The following is a 22968-nucleotide window of genomic DNA, read 5'->3' on the forward strand; positions in this document are numbered from 1 at the left end:
TATATTGCTGCCCCTGAGATCGTTTTATTTTCTCTGGATACTCCCCATCCCTTCAGTGACTTACTCCAAAGGCATCAAGACCTTGGCTACACTTGACTTTAGTCTCATGGTTTTGTATGTTAATGTTCAAGTGAAATGTCTGTGACCTCAGTTTCCTGTTTTCATTCCCAGTCGTCTATCAATGATGCTGCAGAATTCAAAGTAGTAGCCGATGCCATGAAAGTAATTGGCTTCAAACCCGAGGAGATTCAAACAGCATATAAAATCTTGGCTGCTATTCTTCACTTGGTGAGTGGGAACGCCTTTCAGAAGTTATCGCCTCCCTGTGGAGCTCAGATGTTCTTTCAGAAGGTTTGGGGTTTTGTAAAAAAGTAATTTATGTAGAGAAAACTTCTCTGACATGTTGAAGAAATTACTGTATCTGTAGTTTCCTGCATCATTTTATAATAGTATGAGGGATTTTCCAAGCCACTGTTGGTTTTGAGACTCTGGCTTTCATTCACTGCCTTCTTGGTATGTTAGGCTTTGGACTGGTTATTCTCAAAGGTAAAAGAGTTCAGCAGTGATATGACCACCCATGGAATAAGCTCAAATCTTTTGAACAGAGTAAACGTCTAATGGCATTTGAACCGGAATCACAGATTTCCGGAACTGGATTTTTATTGTCTCATTTTATAGATTGGGAATGAATGACTGGCTTAAAAGTACCCCCCACCCCACCCCCCAAAAAGCACAGCCAGTACCATGGGCCACCCTGACCACTTCAGCACAAGTCATTTTCCACACATCACACTAAACTCAGAAGTAAAGAACTGTCAGTGGGAGTCTTTTCATTACTGTCTGTATTTATTAGAGATCTTGAAAACATAATAAACATGTAACCTCCGTGGTAAATGAGTGACAACGTGAATGCAAATCTGGAATAAAAATGACTTTTCACGCTCCTGTGGGGAGATTAATCCTAAGGGAATCAGAAATGCACAGGACCTGGGACTTCCCTCGTGGTCCAGCATCCGCCTGCCAATGCAGGGGACATGGGTTCCATCCCTGGTCCAGGAGAATCCCAGACGCACAGGGCACCTAAGCTCGTGCACCACAAGTACTGAGGCTGCGTTCTAGAGCCCGTGCTCCCCAATAAGAGAAGTCACCGCAGTGAGAAGCACGCACCCAGCAATGAAGAGTAGCCCCCGCTCACTGCAGCTAGAGAAAGCCCACACACAACAGCAAAGACTCAGTGGAGGGCCCCTCCAACAACAAAAAGAAAGAAATGCTCCGGACCGATATGAAAACTATTACATGCTGCTGCTGCTGCTGCTAAGTCGCTTCAGTCGTGTCTGACTCTGTGCGACCCCATAGACAGCAGCCCACCAGGCTCCCCCATCCCTGGGATTCTCCAGGCAAGAACACTGGAGTGGGTTGCCATTTCCTTCTCCAATGCAGGAAAGTGAAAAGTGAAAGTGAAGTCGCTCAGTCATGTCTGACTCTTAGCGACCCCATGGACTGCAGCCTACCAGGCTCCTCCATCCATGGGATTTTCCAGGCAAGAGTACTGGAGTGGGGTGCCGTTACATAGCCACATGTAAACAATCTCTTAAATAAATGTTTCTGACTGGGAAGACTTTAACATTCTAAATTATTTCATTGTTTCAACTAGTTTATAAATACAGTGTGACAATAATGCTTCAGTATCCAAAGAAGAATTTTTCTTTTTCAGTTGACATAATGATCCTAGAACTTACTAGAACAATAAACATGTAACAAAAGTGAATAAAATGTGTTAAAGAAGAATAGTAAGGTAGGGGGAGCTGGGGGAAAGAGACACAACTAATTCCAGCCATTTAAAATGATAGTAAAAGCCACAGTGCTTTAAAACTTGCTGCATAAGTTCAGCACCAGATTAGTCAACAGACTAGTTCATGTGCTGGACACTTGGTAGCTGGCTAATATGTATTTATTGTTTCTTGAATGAGTAAAATATAAATAGACTCAAAAAATTGGTGGAAATTAATGTATAATAAAGGTTATATTTCAAATCAGGAGGAAAAGCTTAGACTGTTCAGTTAATGGTGTTGGAGCAAGTAATCATCTGAAAAAAATAAAGTTAGATTCTTATTTTATACTGATATACCTTCTAGCTGGACTCAAGGCTTAAATATGAGGGGGAAAAACTGTAAAAGGAATAGAAAAATCTATTAAATATTCATCAAGTCTTCAGAGTTGGAATGATCTAAGCATGACACCAAAGAAAGAGAAACTCTGAAGCAAATGACTCATAGATTTGACTGCATAAAAATATAAAATTTCCATCCATCAAAACCACACACTGAAAATTGAAAGACAGAGGAGTGTCTGGAGCAGGACAAAATGGATGAAGCCCTCGATTTTTATGTGTTGAGATATTAATGTATTTAGGGAGATAGGTGCTACAGACAGGGTCCCTGGGAATTCTGTCACACTGGCAAATCTTGCCCTGACGTTGTTTTCCAGAATCTCATTGGAAATGGTGTGTCTTGGTTTTTCTCTTCTGATACAGGGAAATTTAAAGTTTGTCGTGGATGGTGACACGACCCTGATTGAAGACGGCAGGCTTGTGTCTATCATCGCGGAATTGCTGTCCACCAAGACAGACATGGTGGAGAAAGCCCTCCTCTACCGGACGGTGGCCACGGGCCGTGACGTCATTGACAAGCAGCACACAGAGCAGGAAGCCAGCTACGGAAGGGATGCCTTCGCCAAGGTGGGCGTCTAACCGGCCGCCTGTTGGCCTTGTGAGGGCTCTGGCACCAAAATTTCTAATGAATCCCTAAGTTTCTGTTTCTAGTTATTGGTGGTTAGAAGTAGGGTGGCTCAGCGGTAAAGAATCCACCTGCCAATCAGGAAACACAGGTTCAGTCCCTGGGTGGGGAAGATCCCCTGGAGAAGGAAATGGCAACCCACTCTAGTGTTCTTGCCTGGGAAATCCCATGGGCAGAAGAGCCTGGCGGGCTATAGTCCATAGAGTTGCACATGGCTTAGCGACTAAACGACAAGAAGGAAGTTTGGGGGAGGTGGGAAGATCAGCAGTCCAGACAAGACAGAAGTTTGAGATGGCCGTGAGACGTCCAAGAGTGCTGTCAGGCAGGCAGGCAGGCACGGGACCTGGAGCTCAGAGGAGAGCTTGCGTTCAGATGGCACTTTTAAGGGGAAACATCGTATCACTGTTCTTTATTGTTGTATGAAATGACACAGAAAAGAGGAGATAGGGAGAGAAGTGCACCAGGAGGAACTCCAGCTTTTAGAGGTCAGGTAGAGGAGGAGATGGTTAGATAGCACCACTGACTCAATTGATGTGAATTTGAGCAAACTCGGGAGATAGCGGAGCACAGAGGAGCCTGGCGTGCTGCAGTCCATGGGGTCGCAGAGCTGGTCACAAATTAGTGACTGAGGAACAATAAGGGAAGACCTACTAAAGGTCACCAAGAAGGAGCAGCCGGTGAAATAAGAGGCAAATTAAGACCGTGTGATGTCATGAATTAGAGGGCAGAAAGTTTCAAGGCAAGAGTGGGAAACTGGGTTGAGTGTTGCCAAGTAACCGGGTAAGATGTCCACATGGAGGAACGAGAAAGTGTCCATGGAGGGGTGCTTGGGGTCCTTGATGAGCCATTTCAGTGAGAAAATGAAAGAAATGAGAGAAAGAAAATGAGAGAAAATGAAGACTGGAGCGGCTGGAAGATAGGTGAAGAGTGGAGGTCGTGTGTCTGGACATGTATAATTGAACAGAGCGGGTATCTGGAGGGAGATGTTAAGGAAAGACATTGCAGGACACATTTGTATCAGGATATGAATGTGTGCAAGTCTGTGGTGCCTTTGTCCTTACGTGTTGGTGTGTGTGTTCTTGGGCATTTGAACCTCAAGGAATTTGAAGTGCTATCCTTTTGGCTTAGATCTTTATTTAGCATTATAAATCAATGTTTGTGTATTTAGAATCCATAGAATATAGAACTCATTAGTTCTCTGCTTTTTATAGTTGATGAGATTAAAATAAAGCAACAAAGTGACTTATACGAGACAGTAAGCAAAGTATTGGTGTTACCAGGTCACAGAAACACACCTAAGGAATTTTGTTGAAATATAGCTCACATGGTGACCAATAATAACCACCATCCAAACATCATGCAAATGTCATGTGATTTTTCAGAAAATGATCTGTATTTCTCATTTTTCAGCTTAGAGGATGAACAGCTATGCTAAGTGGCAAGGAGGAGGTCAACAAGAATTTAAAACTTATCACAAATCCAGGGCTTCCCTAGTGGCACAGTGGATGATTCCACCTGCCGTTGCAGGAGACGTGGGTTCAGTCTCTGGTCCGGGAGGATCCCAAATGCCGTGGAGCAACTGGGCTAGTGTGCCCTAACTATAGAGCCTGTTCTCTAGAGCCTGGGAGCTATAACTGTTGAGCTCATATGCCTCAACTACTGAAACCCATGTGCCCTAGAGCCTTTGTGCCACAGTGAAGTGGGGTGGGGCGGGGGGGGGGGTTGCGGTGCTCTGCAATGAGAAGCCCACACATCTCAGCAAAGACGAGCCCCCGTGCCTTGCAAATAGAGACAAGCCCACACAGCAACAGAGAGCCAGAACAGTCAAAATAAGCAAATGAATATAATTTTTAAAAAATCCAAACAGAGGACTCATTTCCAATATGCAAGAATTTATGAGGTCATTGTCATCACAGGCCATATACGAGCGCCTTTTCTGTTGGATTGTCTCCCGCATCAATGATATTATTGCGGTCAAGAACTCAGACACCACCGTCCATGGCAAGAACACTGTTATTGGTGTCTTGGATATCTATGGCTTTGAAATCTTCGACAACAACAGGTAAACTGGAGAAGATACCTAAAACCCTATTGTTCTGTTGTTTTTTTTAAATTTGTTGGAGCCTGATTCATTCCTTTTCTTGCAGCTTTGAGCAGTTCTGCATCAATTACTGCAACGAGAAGCTCCAGCAGCTGTTTATTCAGCTGGTCCTGAAGCAAGAACAGGAGGAGTACCAGCGGGAAGGGATCCCCTGGAAGCATGTGAGTGGATTCATGATAAAGCCAACTTCTAGCATCCTAGGGGTCTGCTGATCTCTTTGGGTGCTTGAAACACAGCACCCTTAGCTTTCCTTTTGGGGTATGTACATACAATTCATTTTCAGGGTTGACAGATGGGGTTTCTCTAATTTGATCAACTCTCTGGGACCCAGAAAAGGCTGAGTTAAAATCAGCAAACTTATGTTCACCTGATTGCTGATACCCCATAGGTTTTTGTTTTGTTTTGCTTTTTCTTTCTAATTTTATTGAGGTATAATTGACATATAGCACTGTATAAGTTTTGGAGGAGAAAATGTCAACCTACTCCACTATTCTTGCCTGGAAAATTACAGGGCCAGAGGAGCCTGGTGGGCTACAATCCATGGGGTCACAAAGAGTCAGACACGACTTAGCTACTGAGCATGCTCACATGCACTGTGTAAGTTTACATTGTCCAGTATAGCAATTTGGCTTAACACACATCATGAAATGATTACCGCAATGAGTTTGGTGAATATTCATCATCTTATATAGATAGAAAAAAATATTTTACACTGAAGTATAGTTGATTTATAAAGTTGTGTTAATTTCTGCTGTAGAGCAAAGTGATTCAGTTATACATATATATGGAGAAGGCAATGGCACCCCACTCCAGTACTCTTGCCTGGAAAATCCCATGGATGGAGGAGCCTGGTAGGCTGCAGTCCATGGGGTCACACAGAGTTGGACACGACTGAGCGACTTCACTTTCACTTTTTACTTTCCTGCATTGGAGAAGGAGATGGCAACCCACTCCAGTGTTCTTGCCTGGAGAATCCCAGGGACGGGGGAGCCTGGTGGGCTGCAGTCTATGGGGTTGCGCAGAGTCGGAGACGACTGAAGCGACTTAGGAGCAGCAGCAGCATGTACATTCTTAAGAAATCCTTTCCCATTATGGTTTATCATAGGATATTGAATCCAGGTGTCTGTGCTATCCCATAAGAACACATGGCTTCTTGACTCACGTCTGTCTGTCTGACTTTAGCCATCCTTTTCACGTTATTCATAGCAGCAGCTTCTGCCGTCCGTGGACAGGGCTTGGCTTCCTAGTCGAGTCTCCTCTCCTTCCTTCTTTCTCTTTTTTGCTCTTATTCCTCCTTTTTCCTTCCTCTGCTTGGTGAGCTCGGTGGCCCTTTGTTGTCATATTCCCTGAAACCAGCGCGTGAAGGCCGCTGTGATAACTCTGACTTCCGCTTAGTCTCCGTTGTGTCACACGGGCTTCCGCCGCTCTTCACGTGGCTCTCTGGGAACTTCGTATGTGTCACTAGTCTGATAAGACGTAGGCAGACAGTGTGACGGATGCAGGGTGCAGTCCCACAGATCACAGCCAAAACCAGGACCGTTAGACTTCCTGCTCATGAAAGAAATGGAACCTTGTAATTTTCTTTGAAATTTTTATTATTAAAAAATTTTGAGACCAGACTTAAAAAATTCAAAAACTTCTGAGTTGCCTTTTTTTTTCTGTGTTTATCCTTTTGCCAAGTATAAACAATGAAGTCCATATTTGTTTTCTGATACTCAGTGTAAGCAGTAAAAACCTATTTGAAATGCTGTATTTAAATTACTTTTATATTCCTTCCCACCTTCTTACTTGCTATCTTCTCTGATTCATGAAAAGTAGATACTAGAAACATACATATATAATTACATATTTTATATCTTATATATGTATATATTTGGTATAATAACTAGCTTTTCTGCTTTAAATTTCTTCTTTGCCTTCCGTTGTGTTATATATTAGAATACCATAAAAAATTTTGTTCAAATATATTAGTATAAATATTACCTATTTGTAAATAAACCAAGGGTGTAGTATTACTTTCTAATAGGATTGCCTACAGTTTTGATTTAAAGAGTGAATTCTCATCACATATGTAACATGTAATTCAGTAAAGTTAATATGCAGCTTTCATAGAATGAATCTGTTGTGTCTCATAATACACAATTATAACTAGGGTTTAGGTTTTTGTAACAAATTTAATCATAAAACTTGTTATTCAGATGTGGTTCAGAGATACTGGTCAAAAATATCCTTTAACAATCAGAACATCAAATTCCACAGGCATAGCTGATAAAGGGAAAAGTCAACAATGGCAGGAGGCTATTCCAAACATATGAAAAAGGAGGAAAAAAGCCCTTTAAAACAATTCTTAGTGAAATAAACCAAAAGAAATATGTCCTAGAGGAAGCAGAAGACTCTCTCAAGGGTAACAGTTACTGAGGACAGGCTGAATACCCAAATTAGAATCCCTATTCTGGGCAAGTATTTCCTTTAAAACCCCCAAACTTATCAACAGACACATTTTTCGTTGTTGTTCAGTCGATAAGTCGTGTCCAGCTCTTTGCACTGCAGCTCGCCAGGCTTCCCTGTCCTTTACTATCTCCTGGAGTCTTCTCAGACTCATGTCCATTGATTTGGTGATACCATCCAACCATCTCATTCTTTGTTGCCCCCTTCTTCCCCTGCCCTCAATCTTTCCCAGCACCAGTGTCTTTTCTAATAAGTTAGGCTCTTCGCATCAAGTGGCCGAAGTATTAGAGCTTTAGCATTAGTCCTTCCAGTGAATATTCAGGATGGATTTCCTTTAGGATTGACTGGTTTGATCTCTTTGCAGTCCAAGGGACTTTCAAGAATCTTCTCTAGCATCACAGACACACTACTGTATATAAAACAGATAACTAATAAGGACCTACTGTATGGCGCAGGGAACTCTATTCAGTACTCTGTAATGATCTATATGGGAAAAGAATCTAAAAGTGAGTGAATATATCTGTGTATGTAACTGATATACTTTGGCTTCCCAGGTGGAGCTAGTGGTAAAGAACCCGCCTGCCAATGCAGGAGACATAAGAGACGCAAGTTCAATCCCTAAGTTGGGAAGATCCCCTAGAAAAGGTCATGGAAACCCACTCCAGTATTTATTCTTGCCTGGAGAATTTCATGGACTGAGGAGCATAGCGGGCTACAGAGTCACACACAACTGATTGACTAACACACATCCAACTGATTGACTTTGCTGTACAGCAGAAATTAACACAGCATTGTAAATCAACTATACTCCAATAAAAATGAATTTAAAATAAAAAGTAAAAACTCTACCCCATCTCTTTGTCTCCTGCATCCCCTAAGAAACCTCTTGGGAATGCCAGGTTGCTGGAAGAACCTGATTTAGAAACCACAATTTTTAGGCAATGCTTAAAGCCGCATTAAATTGTGAACCAAAAGCTGGTGGACTCTTCAGCAAAGACTAGTTACTTGAAGATAGCCAGCTGGAATTTGAGAAACTTAATTCTTTTGTCCTTAAGGACAAAAGACTTAGTCTTTAATTACATAGTTGCAAAGTCTAAGATTTCAGCTATGTTGATTAATACAGAGTTCCTACTTTTTGAACATTTTAAGAATATTTTTTCCAAAGATACAAATAACTTTTTTCCCTGATGAGAAATGTAATAAAGTGCCCACAATAAAAGTAAATACTTGGACCAGAGCTAACCTGTCTCTGTACTAACATTTTGTACCAAGCCTGTCCTGTGCATTGTAGGATGTTTAGCAGTATCCTGGACTCCTCCTAGTCATGACCATCAAAAACGTCTCCAGACATTGCCAGATGCCCTAGGGGTTCAGGAGAAAGTCACAATCCATTGAGGATCGCTGATTTAGACAAACCAGAAAAATATAAAAAAAGTAAAAACCACCCAGCTTGCAGACTTTGAGTTCATGGAATGCAGAGGAGGGCTTGGAAATAGAGGTGGAGCTGAAAACCACAGCTGGCATGAGCCCTTGGATTTTTAAATATCATTGAGCAGGGATCCATGAGATATAGTAATCATCTGTTGTGAGTGTGTCAGCTTTAGAGAGGGTAATGGAGACAACTCTCAGATCAGGTACCTCCTGAATGATCTGGAACACATCAACACACAGGATTAAAGTGTATAGACTTCCCATCTTTACATGATGGCACAGCTTGCCTGAGTCAGGCCCATGCGTGCTTTATCTCTGAGTAAGTGATATATATGCTGCAAGCTGTCAGGATAAGCGGGCTTCCCTGGTGGCTGAGCCAGTAAAAAATCTGCCTGCAGTGCAGACCCGGGTTCAATTCCTGGGTTAGGAAGATCCCCTGGAGGAGGACATTGCAACCCACTCCAGTATTCTTGCCTGGAAAACTCCATGGACAGAAGAGCCTGGTGGGCTACAGTCTATGGGGTTGCAAAGAGTTAGACACGACTGAGTGACTAACACTTTCACACTTTCATCAGATGAAACAGGTGTAGAAGAGGATTATTATACATGCCTTGTATGTCTTGAAGTAGAGAAAGTTTCAGAAGTTGTTTATAACTTTTTTTCAGCTTGTGGAACCAAATGAAAAGTGTATTCTTACCCTCTATGGATCCTTATATCTGATGATTAAATTTTTTATATTGTACCCTGAAAAACCGTGTTAGATCCATATATGCTTTTTAACTTTTGGGAAACTGTAGAAGACACTCTGGCATTTTGGTCAGCCAGGGTCATGTAACTCAAAATGCAAGTTCTGTGTAACACCTTAACTTCATCAAGTTAGGTATCAAGTAATACTTCCAGGTTATTTGTTGGCACCTAGTGGAATATGGCAGAGAAGGCAATGACACCCCACTCCAGCACTCTTGCCTGGAAAATCCCATGGATGGAGGAGCCTGTAGGCTGCAGTCCACTCTTCGTGTTGCGAAGAGTCGGACACGACTGAGTGACTTCACTTTCACTTTTCACTTTCTGCATTGGAGAAGGAATGGCAGCCCACTCCAGCGTTCTTGCCTGGAGAATCCCAGGGACGGGGGAGCCTGGTGGGCTGCCATCTATGGGGTCGCACAGAGTCAGACACAACTGAAGCGACTTAGCCGCAGCAGCAGCAGTGGAATATGGGGGCTTCCCTGGTGGCTCAGACGGTAAAGAATCTGCCTGCAATGTGGGAGACCTGAGTTCAATCCCTGGCTTGGGAAAATCCCCTGGAGGAGGGCATGGCAACCCACTCCAGTATTCTAGCCCGGAGAATCCCCATGGACAGAGGAGCCTAGCGGACCACAGTCCATGGGGTCACAAAGAGTTGGGACATGACTGAGTGATTCAACACAGCACAGTGGAATATGGGTCTTGTGATTAACAGCCAACAGATTGAGAGTATGAGGATTAAGGTTAGGTGCAGGGTATGAAGACTGGATTAAAATAAGACTTAGTGAAGGAAGAAACATTATCTACTTTATAATTTTCACCTTGAGCTGTACAGTAAGTCCCCTCCATACAAACCTTCAAGTTGCAAACTTTTAAAAATGCAAACGTTCATGCCAGCCCCTGTGTGCCAGCTATTGTACTACTATACTTTCAAGGTACTGTACTGTAAGGTGAACAATGTTTATTTTTTGTGTTTGTTCATTTTGTGTGTGTGTATTATTTATGTGAGGAGTATTATGAACCCATTACAGTACAGTACTATATAGCCGATTGTGTTAGCTGGGTACCTCGGTTAACTTTGTTGGACTTACAAAGTCCACTCTGAGAATGGAACTCATTCATTTGTAGGGGACTTACTGTGTTCATTTAAGGGAATTTTTTGAAAATCTCAACCAAGCTGTGCAGCCTGTGGGATTTCAGTTCCCTGACCAGGGATTGAACCAGGGCCATGGCAGTGAAAAGTGCCAAATCCTAACCACTAGACCACCAGGGAACTCCCAAGACAAAATGTTTTATGATACAAAGTCAATAAATGCATCTTTTAAAAAACCTCTGTTAGAACGTGTACTCATTTTAGCATTGAAGGTTTTAGTCACTCAGTCATGTCCCATTCTTTGTGACCCCATGAACTGTAGCCCGCCAGGCTCCTCTGTCCATGGGATTCTCCTGGCAAGAATACTGGAGTGGGTTGCCATTTCCTTCTCCAGAGGATCTTCCCAACCCAGGAATCGAACCCATGTCTCCTGCATTGCAGGCAGATTCTTTACCGTCTGAGCCACCAGGGAAGCCTCATTGATTGTGATTTTCATATTTGACATCAAAGTGACTTGAACTCCTGATGCACGTGGAGGCACTGGTGTTGCGCCTGGTCCCCGTCCCGTTTGTAACTGGCTCTTTGCTGTGTCCTCCAGATTGATTACTTCAACAATCAGATCATCGTGGACCTGGTGGAGCAGCAGCACAAGGGGATCATTGCCATCCTGGATGATGCCTGCATGAACGTCGGCAAAGTCACTGATGAGATGTTCCTAGAAGCACTTAACAGTAAACTGGGCAAACACGGTCATTTTTCCAGCCGCAAGGTACCGTGTGTAACGAGAACATCCTCTCATTTTGATCTGTACGATTTTCCTCATTGTTTGACAGAATCAAGTGAATTTTTATGTTGGGGTACAAGAAAGTCCACACGAGTATGAAAGGCCATAAACATCCCTGGAATGATTTATTGCTGTGGATAAATTCTGCCTCTCTGGTTTATTGGGATGATGATGTTGTTGTTCAGTCACATCCAACTCTTTATGACCCAATGGGCTGCAGCACGCCAGGCTTCCCTGTCCTTCACCCTCTCCCAGAGCTTGCTCAAACTCATGCCCATCTAGTCAGTGATGCCATCCAAGCATATCATCTTCTGTCATCTCCTTCTGCTTTCAGGGTCTTTTCTAATGAGTCAGCCCTTTACATCAGGTGGCCAAAGTATTGGAGCTTCAGTATCAGTCCTTTCAATGAATATTCAGGGTTGATTTCCTTTAGGATCAACTGATTTGATCTCCTTGTTGCCAAGGGACTCTCAAGAGTCTTCTTCAGCACCACAGTTCAAAAGCATTAATTCTTTGGTGCTCAGCCTTCTTATGGGATGATGTGATTGATAAAAATCATAATGTCCAGGAGAGGGCACTCTAGACTACTCAATTTGCTAGAAATAGGAAAAATGAACACAATTCTTTAGAAAGCATGATGTCATTTATAACCAATAGGTACAGAGACCTTGTTCATGTGCTAGAATTTTGCCCCTGCATCCGATGATTATGGCCCCTGAAAATAGCTTTTGTCCATGACTTTTTACTGTAATCCTCAGTTATAAAAATACAGTATGTGTGCTCTGCTCTAGTTCTTCAGACTATGTGACTTTCTTGAAAATGAGAAATTCTAGGTGAAATTCTCATGTTACGAGGAAACTCATTCCTTAAATAAATGGGTGTCCTTTTTAACTCCCTATTTTTCACATTCTAAAAATGTTACAAACAGATCATATTGCTATAACTGGTGGCAGTTGTGGTTATCAGACCTTTGTGCTGTGCCTTGCATATGGTATGTTTACCATGATATTTGTCCTAGGAGAGACACACCATCATCCCCAGGTGTTCCCTATAAATACAGGCTTGTCCAGCAACCGTAAGCTGAAGGAGAAACAGGCCCTGTGCTTCTTCACTTCCGTGAAGAAAGGGGCAAACGTTTCTGCTCCTCCATAATTCCATGTAAATCTATGACACCCTGCCATTTTTTAATATGAATAAATCTATATTCCAACTTTGTCCCTTTTGACATTATGTAATCAGAACAGTAAGATTCCACAGTTAACTAGAGAAAGCACAAATTGTCAAGAAATAGATTACTGGCTGATATTTATTTTAGACCAGTTTTATTTCTGAAACGTTCTCCTTGTTCTATTACTGAAGACTAACTTGTAGCCTGCTCTAAGTTGGCTTTCAGATACTATGATCTTATTAATTTTTACTTTTGGCCGCACTGCATGGCATGTGGAATTTAGTTCCCCAACCAGGTATTGAACCTGCACCCCCTGCATTGGAAGCGTAGAGTCTTAACCTCTGGACCACCAGGAAAGTCCCTATAGCCTGGGCTTTGACATTAGGGTTCCAGCTAGAGTTATTCCTCCAGTCATTTCCTGTGTATAACACACATACTGAATAAGTACCTCTCGTTTTCCAGGTACAATCCTGACGGCTGGGGACAGAACAGTAAGCAAAGTTAGAAGCCACGTGAATTATTTAGAGTGATACTTTTAAAGATGGCACAGTGATGGGGCAAATGTCCCATCTCTGAGGGGCTGGGTAAAAATGTCCTTTATAATCATAATTCGGATTCTGGAGATTCGCTTTGTATTATGTCTACCACATGGTAGACAATCCTTGTTTATCAAATTGAATTGGATTGGTCACGAGCATACCAAATAAATCTTAGGAAATGTTGGATTCTGAACTAAAACAGGGAACTCTCCATATGATTAGATAAACAACTATGATTCTTACATGAGAAATCGCTTCATTTTGTTATGCTTCACCTTGGCCATTTATGTACCTGAATGTATCAACCAAATATTTAAAGGAGAAGCTGTTCATGCAGTGCTTTTAAGCAGTAACTACTGACTTGATAGGCTAAGTAGTAATTTATCTGTGAAAATGGAAATTTTCTTTTCTTTAATGTGGGAGCCCAGGTTCTCCCAACTTTCAGACCAGGTGGCTCCTTTCTCCCTCAGCAGCAGCATCTCTCAGACAAATCTTGAGATGGAAATTTTTTGTGTGTTCTTTTCTGGGATTTTTGCCTAATGAAGGAAAGAAATGAAATAACCAAGCTGTCAGGATATTTTCATCACTGTGAACCTTTCTGTTAAATAAATGCTATTATCCTGTATGTCACAGCAGGTATTTTAATTCATTATTGGTTACTAATGATTAACTACTTTTATTGGCAGGTTAAAGAAGAGGTTTCTGGTTTGTGTTTATTTAGGGGCTAAACTGTTTGTCAGGCATTTAAGTTATGCAGAGGCAGACAGATGGTCCAATAATCTATAAAATTACTGTTAAAAGTATTGTTAACATGTAAAGTTGAATGATAAATAGGTTTTATTTTTTTTTAAAGTAAAGAAAAATCTAAAAAGTTCTATGTTTAGATCAGTTAAGAACTTGCAGTATCTAAATGTAAGAATATTCAATTAGTATAGATGTCTCTTGAGTCCTTTTCCTTTGGGAGCTTTATAAGTAGAAGGGTTTTGTAAAAGTGGTTGATAAGAGAGAGGGAAGGAGAGGGGAATTAAATATTTCAGAGACCCCTCTGAATGTTAGATGCTTTGTTCTCCATAGTTGGTTTAACCTCTAGAACAACTCTACAATAAGTGATTACTGAAGGAAAGAGAGCATATTGATGGTAGAGACAAGACTGCAACCTCAGAAGTCTGACTCTAGCTTCCTGTAATTATTAATTTGTTGAATTAATAGGCTAATTATTCCCTTAACAGTCTACATCCACAGAGAACCCACCATCCTGGTTGGGGTTGTTTGTTATCTAACATGACAAGCCAAATGATGTTTCTATGTAACCATACTCAATGCTTATGGATTCTTTTTTTTTTTTTTAATTTTTTTAATGTTGACCATTTTTAAAGTCTTTATATTGCTTCTGTTTTATGTTTTGTCTTTTTGTTTGTTTGTTTTGTTTTTTGGCTGTGAGGCACTGTGGAATCTTAGCTCCCCAACCAGAGAGCAAACCTACATCCCCTGCATTGGAAAATGAAGTCTTAACCACTGGACTGCCAGGGAAGTCCCAATAGTTATAGATTCTTAAACATCCGCTTTTGAACCTAAAGAATATCAAGTGATCCTTTATAGGGCGGTCAAAGAATCTCAGTGCTTCTGTAATAAGGAAATTGCAGAAACTTATAGAGATCCAGGGCTCTATAAAAACTTCCTTCTCAGAGAGGTCTTCTTCAGTGAGAAACAGCTGCAGAAGGTTGATCTGTGAAGTGGTAGACCTGGAGTCCCAGCTTAGCAGAAGACGGGTGAGCCAGGCTGATGTATACATAGCAGAGTACAGACATGGTATTTTGTCCCAAGGACTCTTCCCAAAGCTACCGCTTATCAGCTACAGGACCTTGGGCCAGTTACCTAACCTGTTTGTGGCTTAGTTTTCATATATGTAAAAGAGAATCCATAATCCTTAGTTGAAATATCAGTTGTGAGTATTGAATGAGATGTCCATGCGTAGAAGATGGCAAATCCTCAAAATGGTCTTCTTTAAGTGGGACATGGAGGAGAGAGAGGCTCTATCAGTCAAGGTTGGCTGGGCTGTGTTAACAGCTGAGATTTAAGTGTCATAGACAGCAGAAGTCTATTTCTCTCCCAGGGTCCCAGACTTCTCCCATCTTCAGGCTCTTCCATCCCCTCAGGACTATCCTTCTCTGCATCCAACTAGCGGGAGGTGAGAAGAAAGTACAGAGGAGAATCACCCACTTCTTACCAGCTTTGACCTTGAAGAGCCTTATCCTCTCACACTCACCTTCCATTGTCCAGAGCCTGGTCACCCGGCCATTCCCAGTCACCAAGGTGGCCAGGAAATGCAGTCTGGCTCTAGGCACTTTGAGGGGAAAAGTTCTCAATCTTTGCCACATTTGCCAAATTAAATAAACCTCCACACTCTGGGACTTCATTCATAATGATATCATAATTTGTGACGTGATTATCCTCTCCTGTTAAGTTGGAATATATTTTTAGAAAAGTGAAAATGTCTGTTTTCAAGATCATCTTCTTCCTTCTTGATTTCTTAGCTCTGCGCCTCGGACAAAATCCTGGAGTTTGATCGAGATTTTCGAATTCGACATTATGCAGGGGACGTTGTGTGAGTATCTCACTCTGGTGCCTGACGTGGTGGTTTGCATGCAACATCACTGCAGAAGATACAATCAAGGGAAATAGAAATTATTTCCCTATTTGTTTGCATTTTCCAGCCATTTCTGATGGCAATATATTTTAATTTCTTCACTTAAAACATTGGCATAGCTTCATTCATTCCTTGCTTTTCAAACATTTGTTAAAGACACATCATGTGTGGCCATACACAGTTTGTGGCATAGTTGACCTTCGGTCAGCATCAGCTGATGCTTAAATAAACCATGGAAGTATGTTAGGAATTGGGATAGAAAGACGAGTAACATGGACTATGCCCTGATGAAGCTAACAGCTTAGTGGAGGATGCAGGCAGATACATGATAAGTCATTATAATGAAAGTGAAAATGAAGTTGCTCAGTCGTGTCCGACTCTGCAACCCCATGGACTGTAGCTTCTCAGGCTCCTCCATCCATGGGATTTTCCAGGCAAGAGTGCTGGAGTGCAGAATGGAAAGGGTCAAACTGGAGAAACACAGGGCATTGTGGGAACACTGTTGTTTGTTGTTGTTTAGTCGTTAAGTCTTTGTGACCCGTGGACTGTAGCCCGCCAGCCTCCTCTGTCCATAGGATTTCCCAGGCAAGAATACTGAAGTGGGTTGTCATTTCCTTCTCCAGGAGATCTTCCTGACCCAGGGGTTGAACCCAAATCTCCTGCATTGGCAGGTGTGTTCTCTACCACCGAGCCACCAGGAAAAAGCCTTGTGGGAACACTGAGGAGGAATAATTAACCCAGAGTGAGGAGTGTAGCCAAGCCTTGCAAGAGTGAGGAGTGTAGCCAAGCCTTGAAGGAAGTGATATTCCAGATGAGTCTAGAAAGTAAAAGAGGCTTAGGTGAAAGACAGAATTAGGAAAAGAAGGAGATGAGAGGGCATTCCAAGCAGAGAGACAGCAGGCATACAGGCCCAGAAGTGAGAGTCATCACTATACATGAAGAACTGTTGGTAGTTGGGTAACTATATGAGCAAAAACCAGTTTCCCCATATGATTTTTCACATATTATTCAAAAAAGTAAAATTCTCACAAGCTACATTTTCTGGCTACAGTATGATAAAAGTAGAAATTGGTAAGAAAATAAAACTAAAAACATATAACTTCCTTAGTCTTTTAGTTTCCTAGGGTTTCTATAACAAATGACCACAAATTGGTGGCTTAAAGCAACAGGAATGTATTCTTTCATGGTTCTTCCTGACTCAGGGATTGAACCCAGGTCTCCTGCATTCCAGGCAGATTCTTTACCGTCTGAGCCATCAGGAACACCCCACTGTGGAGGCCACAAGTTTGAAATCTAGGTGCTGGCAGGGCCACACTCTAGATGCTTTAGAGGAAGATTGTTTCTTGCTTTCTTCATCATCTGGTGGCTGCCTGCTTTCCTTGGCTTGTGGCTGTATCACTCCAGTCTCAGCCTCCATCATCACATTGCCACCTCCTCTTTGGGGTGTCTGTATTAAATCTCCCTCTGTTTCTGTTTTAAAACTACACTTGTGAATGCATCTAAGGCCCACCTGAATAACACAAGATGAGTTTCTTCTCCCAGGATCCTCAATGTAATCACATCTTTTACCATACAAGGTAATATTCACAGTTTCCAGGGAATTTGACAAGGCTTCTCTGATGGCTCAGATGGTATAGAATCTATCTGTCTGCAACACAGGAGACCTGGGTTCGATCCCTGGGTTGGGAAGATTCCCCTGGAGGAGGGCATGGCAGCCCACTCAGAATTCTTGCCTGGAGAATCCCCATGGACAGAGGACCCTGGAGAGCTGCAGTCCATAGGGTCACAAAGAGTCAGACATGACTGAACGGCTAAGCACAGCACAGCACCTCTTTCCAGGGAGGCATTTTTCAGTCTGCTACACTTAGCATGCTTTGTCCACCCACACTGCTTATTATCTGGTTTTTGTTTACAGTCCCCTGTTTTCCTTTCTCCTTATTTTTGATGCTGGGAATTCTATTCACATAACCCATTACAGGCAGAGATTAAACAACAAAAAATGGAAATGATCATCTCTATAAATGCCAAAGAGACATTTGAAGAAACTTTAATGGCTGTTCCTGATTTAAATTAAAACTCTAGAATCATCCTCAATGGTGAAAAACTGAAAGCATTTCCCCTAAAGTCAGGAACAAGACAAGGGTGCCCACTCTCACCACTACTATTAAACATAGTTTTGGAAGTTTTGGCCACAGCAGTCAGAGCAGAAAAAGAAATAGAATCCAGATTGGAAAGGAAGAAGTAAAACTCTCACTGTTTGCAGATGACATGATCCTCTACTTAGAGAACCCTAAAGACTCCACCAGAAAATTACTGGAACTAATCAATGAATATAGTAAAGTTACAGGATATAAAATCGGTACCCAGAAATCCCTTGCATTCCTATACACTAACAATGAAAAAAACAGAAAGAGAAGTTAAGGAAACAATTCCATTCACCATTGCAACGAAAAGAATAAAATACTTAGGAATATATCTACCTAAAGAAACTAAAGACCTATATATAGAAAACTATAAAACACTGGTAAAAGAAATCAAAGAGGACACAAATAGATGGAGAAATATACCATGTTCATGGATCAGAAGAATCAATATAGTGAAAATGAGTATACTACCCAAAGCAATCTATAGATTCAATGCAATCCCTATCAAGCTACCAACGGTATTTTCAGAGAACTAGAGCAAATAATTTCACAATTTGTATGGAAATACAAAAAACCTCAAATAGCCAAAGCAATCTTGAGAAAGAAAAATGGAACTGGAGGAATCAACCTGCCTGACTTCAGTCTCTACCTCAAAGCCACAGTCATCAAGACAGTATGGTACTGGCACAAAGACAGACATATAGATTAATGGCACAAAATAGAAAGCCCAGAGATAAATCCACGCACCTATGGACACCTTATCTTTGACAAAGGAGGCAAGAATATACAATGGAGAAAAGACAATCTCTTTAACAAGTGGTGCTGGGAAAACTGGTCAACCACTTGTAAAAGAATGAAACTAGAACACTTTCTAACACCATACACAAAAGTAAACTCAAAATGGATTAAAGATCTAAACGTAAGACCAGAAACTATAAAACTCCTAGAGGAGAACATAGGCAAAACACTCTCTGACATAAATCACAGCAGGATCCTCTATGACCCACCTCCCAGAATATTGGAAATAAAAGCAAAAATAAACAAATGGGACCTAGTTAAAATTAAAAGCTTCTGCATAACAAAGGAAACTATAAGCAAGATGAAAAGACAGCCTTCTGAATGGGAGAAAAAAAATAATAGCAAACGAAGCAACGGACAAAGAATTAATCTCAAAAATATACAAGCAACTCCTGCAGCCCAATTCCAGGAAAATAAACAACCCAATCAAAAAGTGGGCCAAAGAACTAAACAGACATTTCTCCAAAGAAGACATACAGATGGCTAACAAATACATGAAAAGATGCTCAACATCACTCATTATCAGAGAAATGCAAATCAAAACCACAATGAAGTACCATTTCACGCCAGTCGGAATGGCTGCAACCCAAAAGTCTACCAATAAATGCTGGAGAGGGTGTGGAGAAAAGGGAACCCTCTTATACTGTTGGTGGGAATGCAAACTAGTACAGCCACTATGGAGAACAGTGTGGATATTCCTTTAAAAACTGGAAATAGAACTGCCTTATGACCCAGCAATACCACTGCTAGGCACACACACCAAGGAAACCAGAATTAAAAGAGACACGTGTACCCTAATGTTCATCGCAGCACTGTTTATAATAGCCAGGATGTGGAAGCAACTTAGATGTCCATCAGCAGATGAATGGATAAGAAAGCTGTGGTACATATACACAATGGAGTATTACTCAGCCATTGAAAAGAATACATTTGAATCAGTTCTAATGTGGTGGATGAAACTGGAGCCGATTATACAGAGTGAAGTAAGCCAGAAAAAAAAAAAAAACGCCAATACAGTATACTAATGCATATATATGGAATTTAGAAAGATGGTAACGATAACCCTGCATGCGAGACAGCAAAAGAGACACAGATGTATAGAACAGTCTTTTGGACTTTGTGGGAGAGGGTGAGGGCAGGATGATATGGGAGAATGGCATTGAAACCTGTAAATTATCATATGTGAAACGAATCACCAGTCCAGGTTCGATGCATGAGACAGGGTGCTTGGGGCTGGTGCACTGGGATGACCCAGAGGAATGGGATGAGGAGGGAGGTGGGAGGGGGTTCAGGATGGGGAACACATGTACACCCATGGCTGATTCATGTCAATGTATGGCAAAACCAATACAATATGGTGAAGTAAAAAAATAAATTAATTTTTTTTAAAAAAACCTCTAGAATCATAAAATAATATGGCTCAAAATTATCACCCCCATCTGCCAAACTAGCCATTCACATGGGGATCACACAGTTTTCCACTTTTTCTGGTGCTGTTTCCAGATTCCAGAATCCCAAAGAGGGGAGATCCAGTGATATACAGATGCCCGCCTCTGATCACTCAGGCCACACTCACCGGCTGCCCTCTTACAGCTCGGATCTGCATAACTGCAGAACTAGACTTAGAGGCCACGCGGGGCAGCCACTCTTTCACAGATGGAGACATTTATGCACGCGTGCCATTCTTTCCCAGCATCAGACAGCAAGTTTACGGAATAGCTGAGACAGTACCTAGGTGTCCAGACTCCCAGTCTAGAGAGCTAGCCGGCCCCATAGAGGAATATGTGATGCCTCCAATTCCCTTTCTGTCTCTCCTTAAGCCTTTCAACCCTTTTCTAGATTTTTACTGGGTGTCTTCTGTGTGCCCAATACTTTATAAAGTATGGTCCCTGCCCATAAAGAGCTTTCCATGTAAGATGCATATGTGTATGTGGGGGTTTGTGTGTGTAATAACACACAGTATTAACACACACGTGTGTGTATATATATACACACTAAGCGACTATGCTGTGCATAGTCGCTTAGTCGTGTCTGACTCTTTACAACCTTTTGGACTATAGCCTGCCAGGTTCCTCTGTCCTTGGGAATTCTCCAGGCAAGATTCCTTGAGTGGATTGCCATCCCCTCCTCCAGGGGATCTTCCCAACCCAGGGATCAAACCCAGGTTTCCCATATTGCAGGCAGATTCTTTTCCATCTGAGCCACCTGGGAAGCCCAAGAATACTGGAGTGGGTAGCCTATCCCTTCTCCACAGGATCTTCCTGACCCAGGAATCAAACTGGGGTCTCCTGCATAGAAGGCGGATTCTTTACCAGCTGAGCAGGGAAGCCCCATGTAGATGTAGATGTATATACATACACACATTTGTGTATAAATATATATAGATAGATAGATACAACAAAAGATAGTTGAAAATAATTTCCATATGAGTAATAACATGTTTTCAGAATAAGCAAATACCTTTAACTGTGTGTGATAAACGCAGATAGGCAGATGCTGATCGTTAGGTGCTAGGAATTATTCTAGGAAAAAGTGGGAAGGATGCTAGAAAGATTTAGGATCTTTAGCCCATTTGACTGGAGTGTATCCTTTTGGTGGCATAGAGAAGTAGAAACACCTAGAAAAGTAGATTGAGATCAAATCACAATGAGTCTAAAAGGTCAGAATAAGGACTTTGAATTGTAAGGGTCTGATGATATAGTAAGAATCAGGTGACTATGGGTTCAGTCAAAAGCTACTTGAAGGTACTAGGAAGAAGACCAAGGTTGGAGGAGGCAGGGAAATTATTTTGGGCCTAAAACTGTGCCCATGGGCAGCACGAAACTTTCTTGCAGAAAGAAACACGAGCGGCTGGAACAATATAAGACTGATGAGGTGTCAGAGTTAGAGACTGGAGAATTGTCTACAGCAAGGGTCCCCAACCTCTGGGGTCTAATACCTGATGATCTGAAGTGGAGCTGATGTAATAATAATAGAAACAGAGTGCACAATGAATGTAATTCAGCTGAATCATCCCCAAACCATCTCCTACCCCCACCCCAGTCTATGGAAAAACTGCCTTCCACAAAACCAGTCCCTGGTGCCGAAAAGGTTGGGGACCGCTGGTCTACAGTGATGTGATTGTCCAGGAAGAAAATACAGTCAGGCAAGATAGGAGAGCTATAGGGAGCAGCCACCTCTAGAGTTACTATTTCCCTAACCTCTTAGCCTGTCTTGATCATACAGAATCACCCTGTACTGTTACCCCCTCCCCACAGTTTACTCCCTCTGGGTCCATGCCAGTGACTGCAGCAGGGCAGCCCCTTGCCCACCAGCTGCAAGTTTACTTTGAGACCTTACTCACATCCCGCCCTCCACACCATGTACTGACCTTTTCATTTCCTCCCAGCAACTCCGCGCATGTGCCTGCTTCCTCGCCTTCGTTTAATGTTGCCCTGTGTAATCTGCCTTCCTCTTTCTCTTCTGCTTATCCCAATCTTACCATCCTTTGCAGTTCTCCTTGGATCTTTTCTCCCACCCTGAACACAGTGAGCGAGCCTTAGGCAAGTCATCTCACCTCCTCACGGATGAGACTCTTAGATCCTGTACGTTGCCGTTTTGCTTTTATCGTAGGAATGTGGGATGGCACACACAGCTAACTTTTTAAAAGTCAGCATCTTGAGGTAAGCCACAAACCCATGGAGTGATGATCTTAGTCGTAGTGATGGCACTGATGTTTGGCCTCCTTTTGAGGGACAGAAACATCACTCTGTCTACAGAGTAGGTAAATTTGATATTCTTTAACTCAGAACTGGGTGGACAAGCTTTATACATGATTGATGGCATTATTTAACAATAGAAAGGCTTGTAGACTTCTAAAAAAGCTTCGAAATGGCTCTCACTTGGTGAATAATGTGTTTTCCGTGTTTCTTTTTTCTCAACTAGGTATTCTGTCGTTGGTTTTATTGACAAAAACAAAGACACTTTATTTCAAGATTTCAAGCGCCTCATGTATAACAGGTAGGATTAAAATTTTATTAATCGTCTTTATATTTAGCTTGCTGACACATATATTACATAATAGGTATGCACATGATTAATTCTATGTGACAATTTTAAGAGTTTTCTGGCAATTTGTATACTTCTGTTTGATCATACTTAGTGAGTGAAATCATCTGTTACTTTATGATGATAAAATCTGTAAACTCAGGGCAGGGACCCTGTTACTAATACAGTGTTCCTCGATTTCCCTTGGGTTTCCTCGGTTTCTCTCTTTACTGTTGCCATCCTTCTTGTC

At 41.9% G+C, this 22968-nt stretch overlaps 1 protein-coding gene across 1 annotated transcript in view; it reads left to right on the plus strand.

The window, feature by feature from the left end:
* MYO1D (myosin ID) overlaps positions 1-22968 on the plus strand; it is a 363696-nt gene that overhangs the window by 116369 nt on the left and 224359 nt on the right. Inside the window, exons 7-13 of the mRNA XM_069602865.1 lie at positions 172-288; positions 2534-2737; positions 4712-4857; positions 4943-5057; positions 11211-11381; positions 15638-15708; positions 22617-22691. Coding sequence (XP_069458966.1) covers positions 172-288; positions 2534-2737; positions 4712-4857; positions 4943-5057; positions 11211-11381; positions 15638-15708; positions 22617-22691 — 899 coding nt within the window. The remainder of the gene's footprint in view (positions 1-171; positions 289-2533; positions 2738-4711; positions 4858-4942; positions 5058-11210; positions 11382-15637; positions 15709-22616; positions 22692-22968) is intronic.

This window comes from Ovis canadensis, chromosome 11 (genome assembly GCF_042477335.2).
Source record: "Ovis canadensis isolate MfBH-ARS-UI-01 breed Bighorn chromosome 11, ARS-UI_OviCan_v2, whole genome shotgun sequence".
In the NCBI taxonomy this organism is placed as follows: Eukaryota; Metazoa; Chordata; class Mammalia; order Artiodactyla; family Bovidae; genus Ovis; species Ovis canadensis.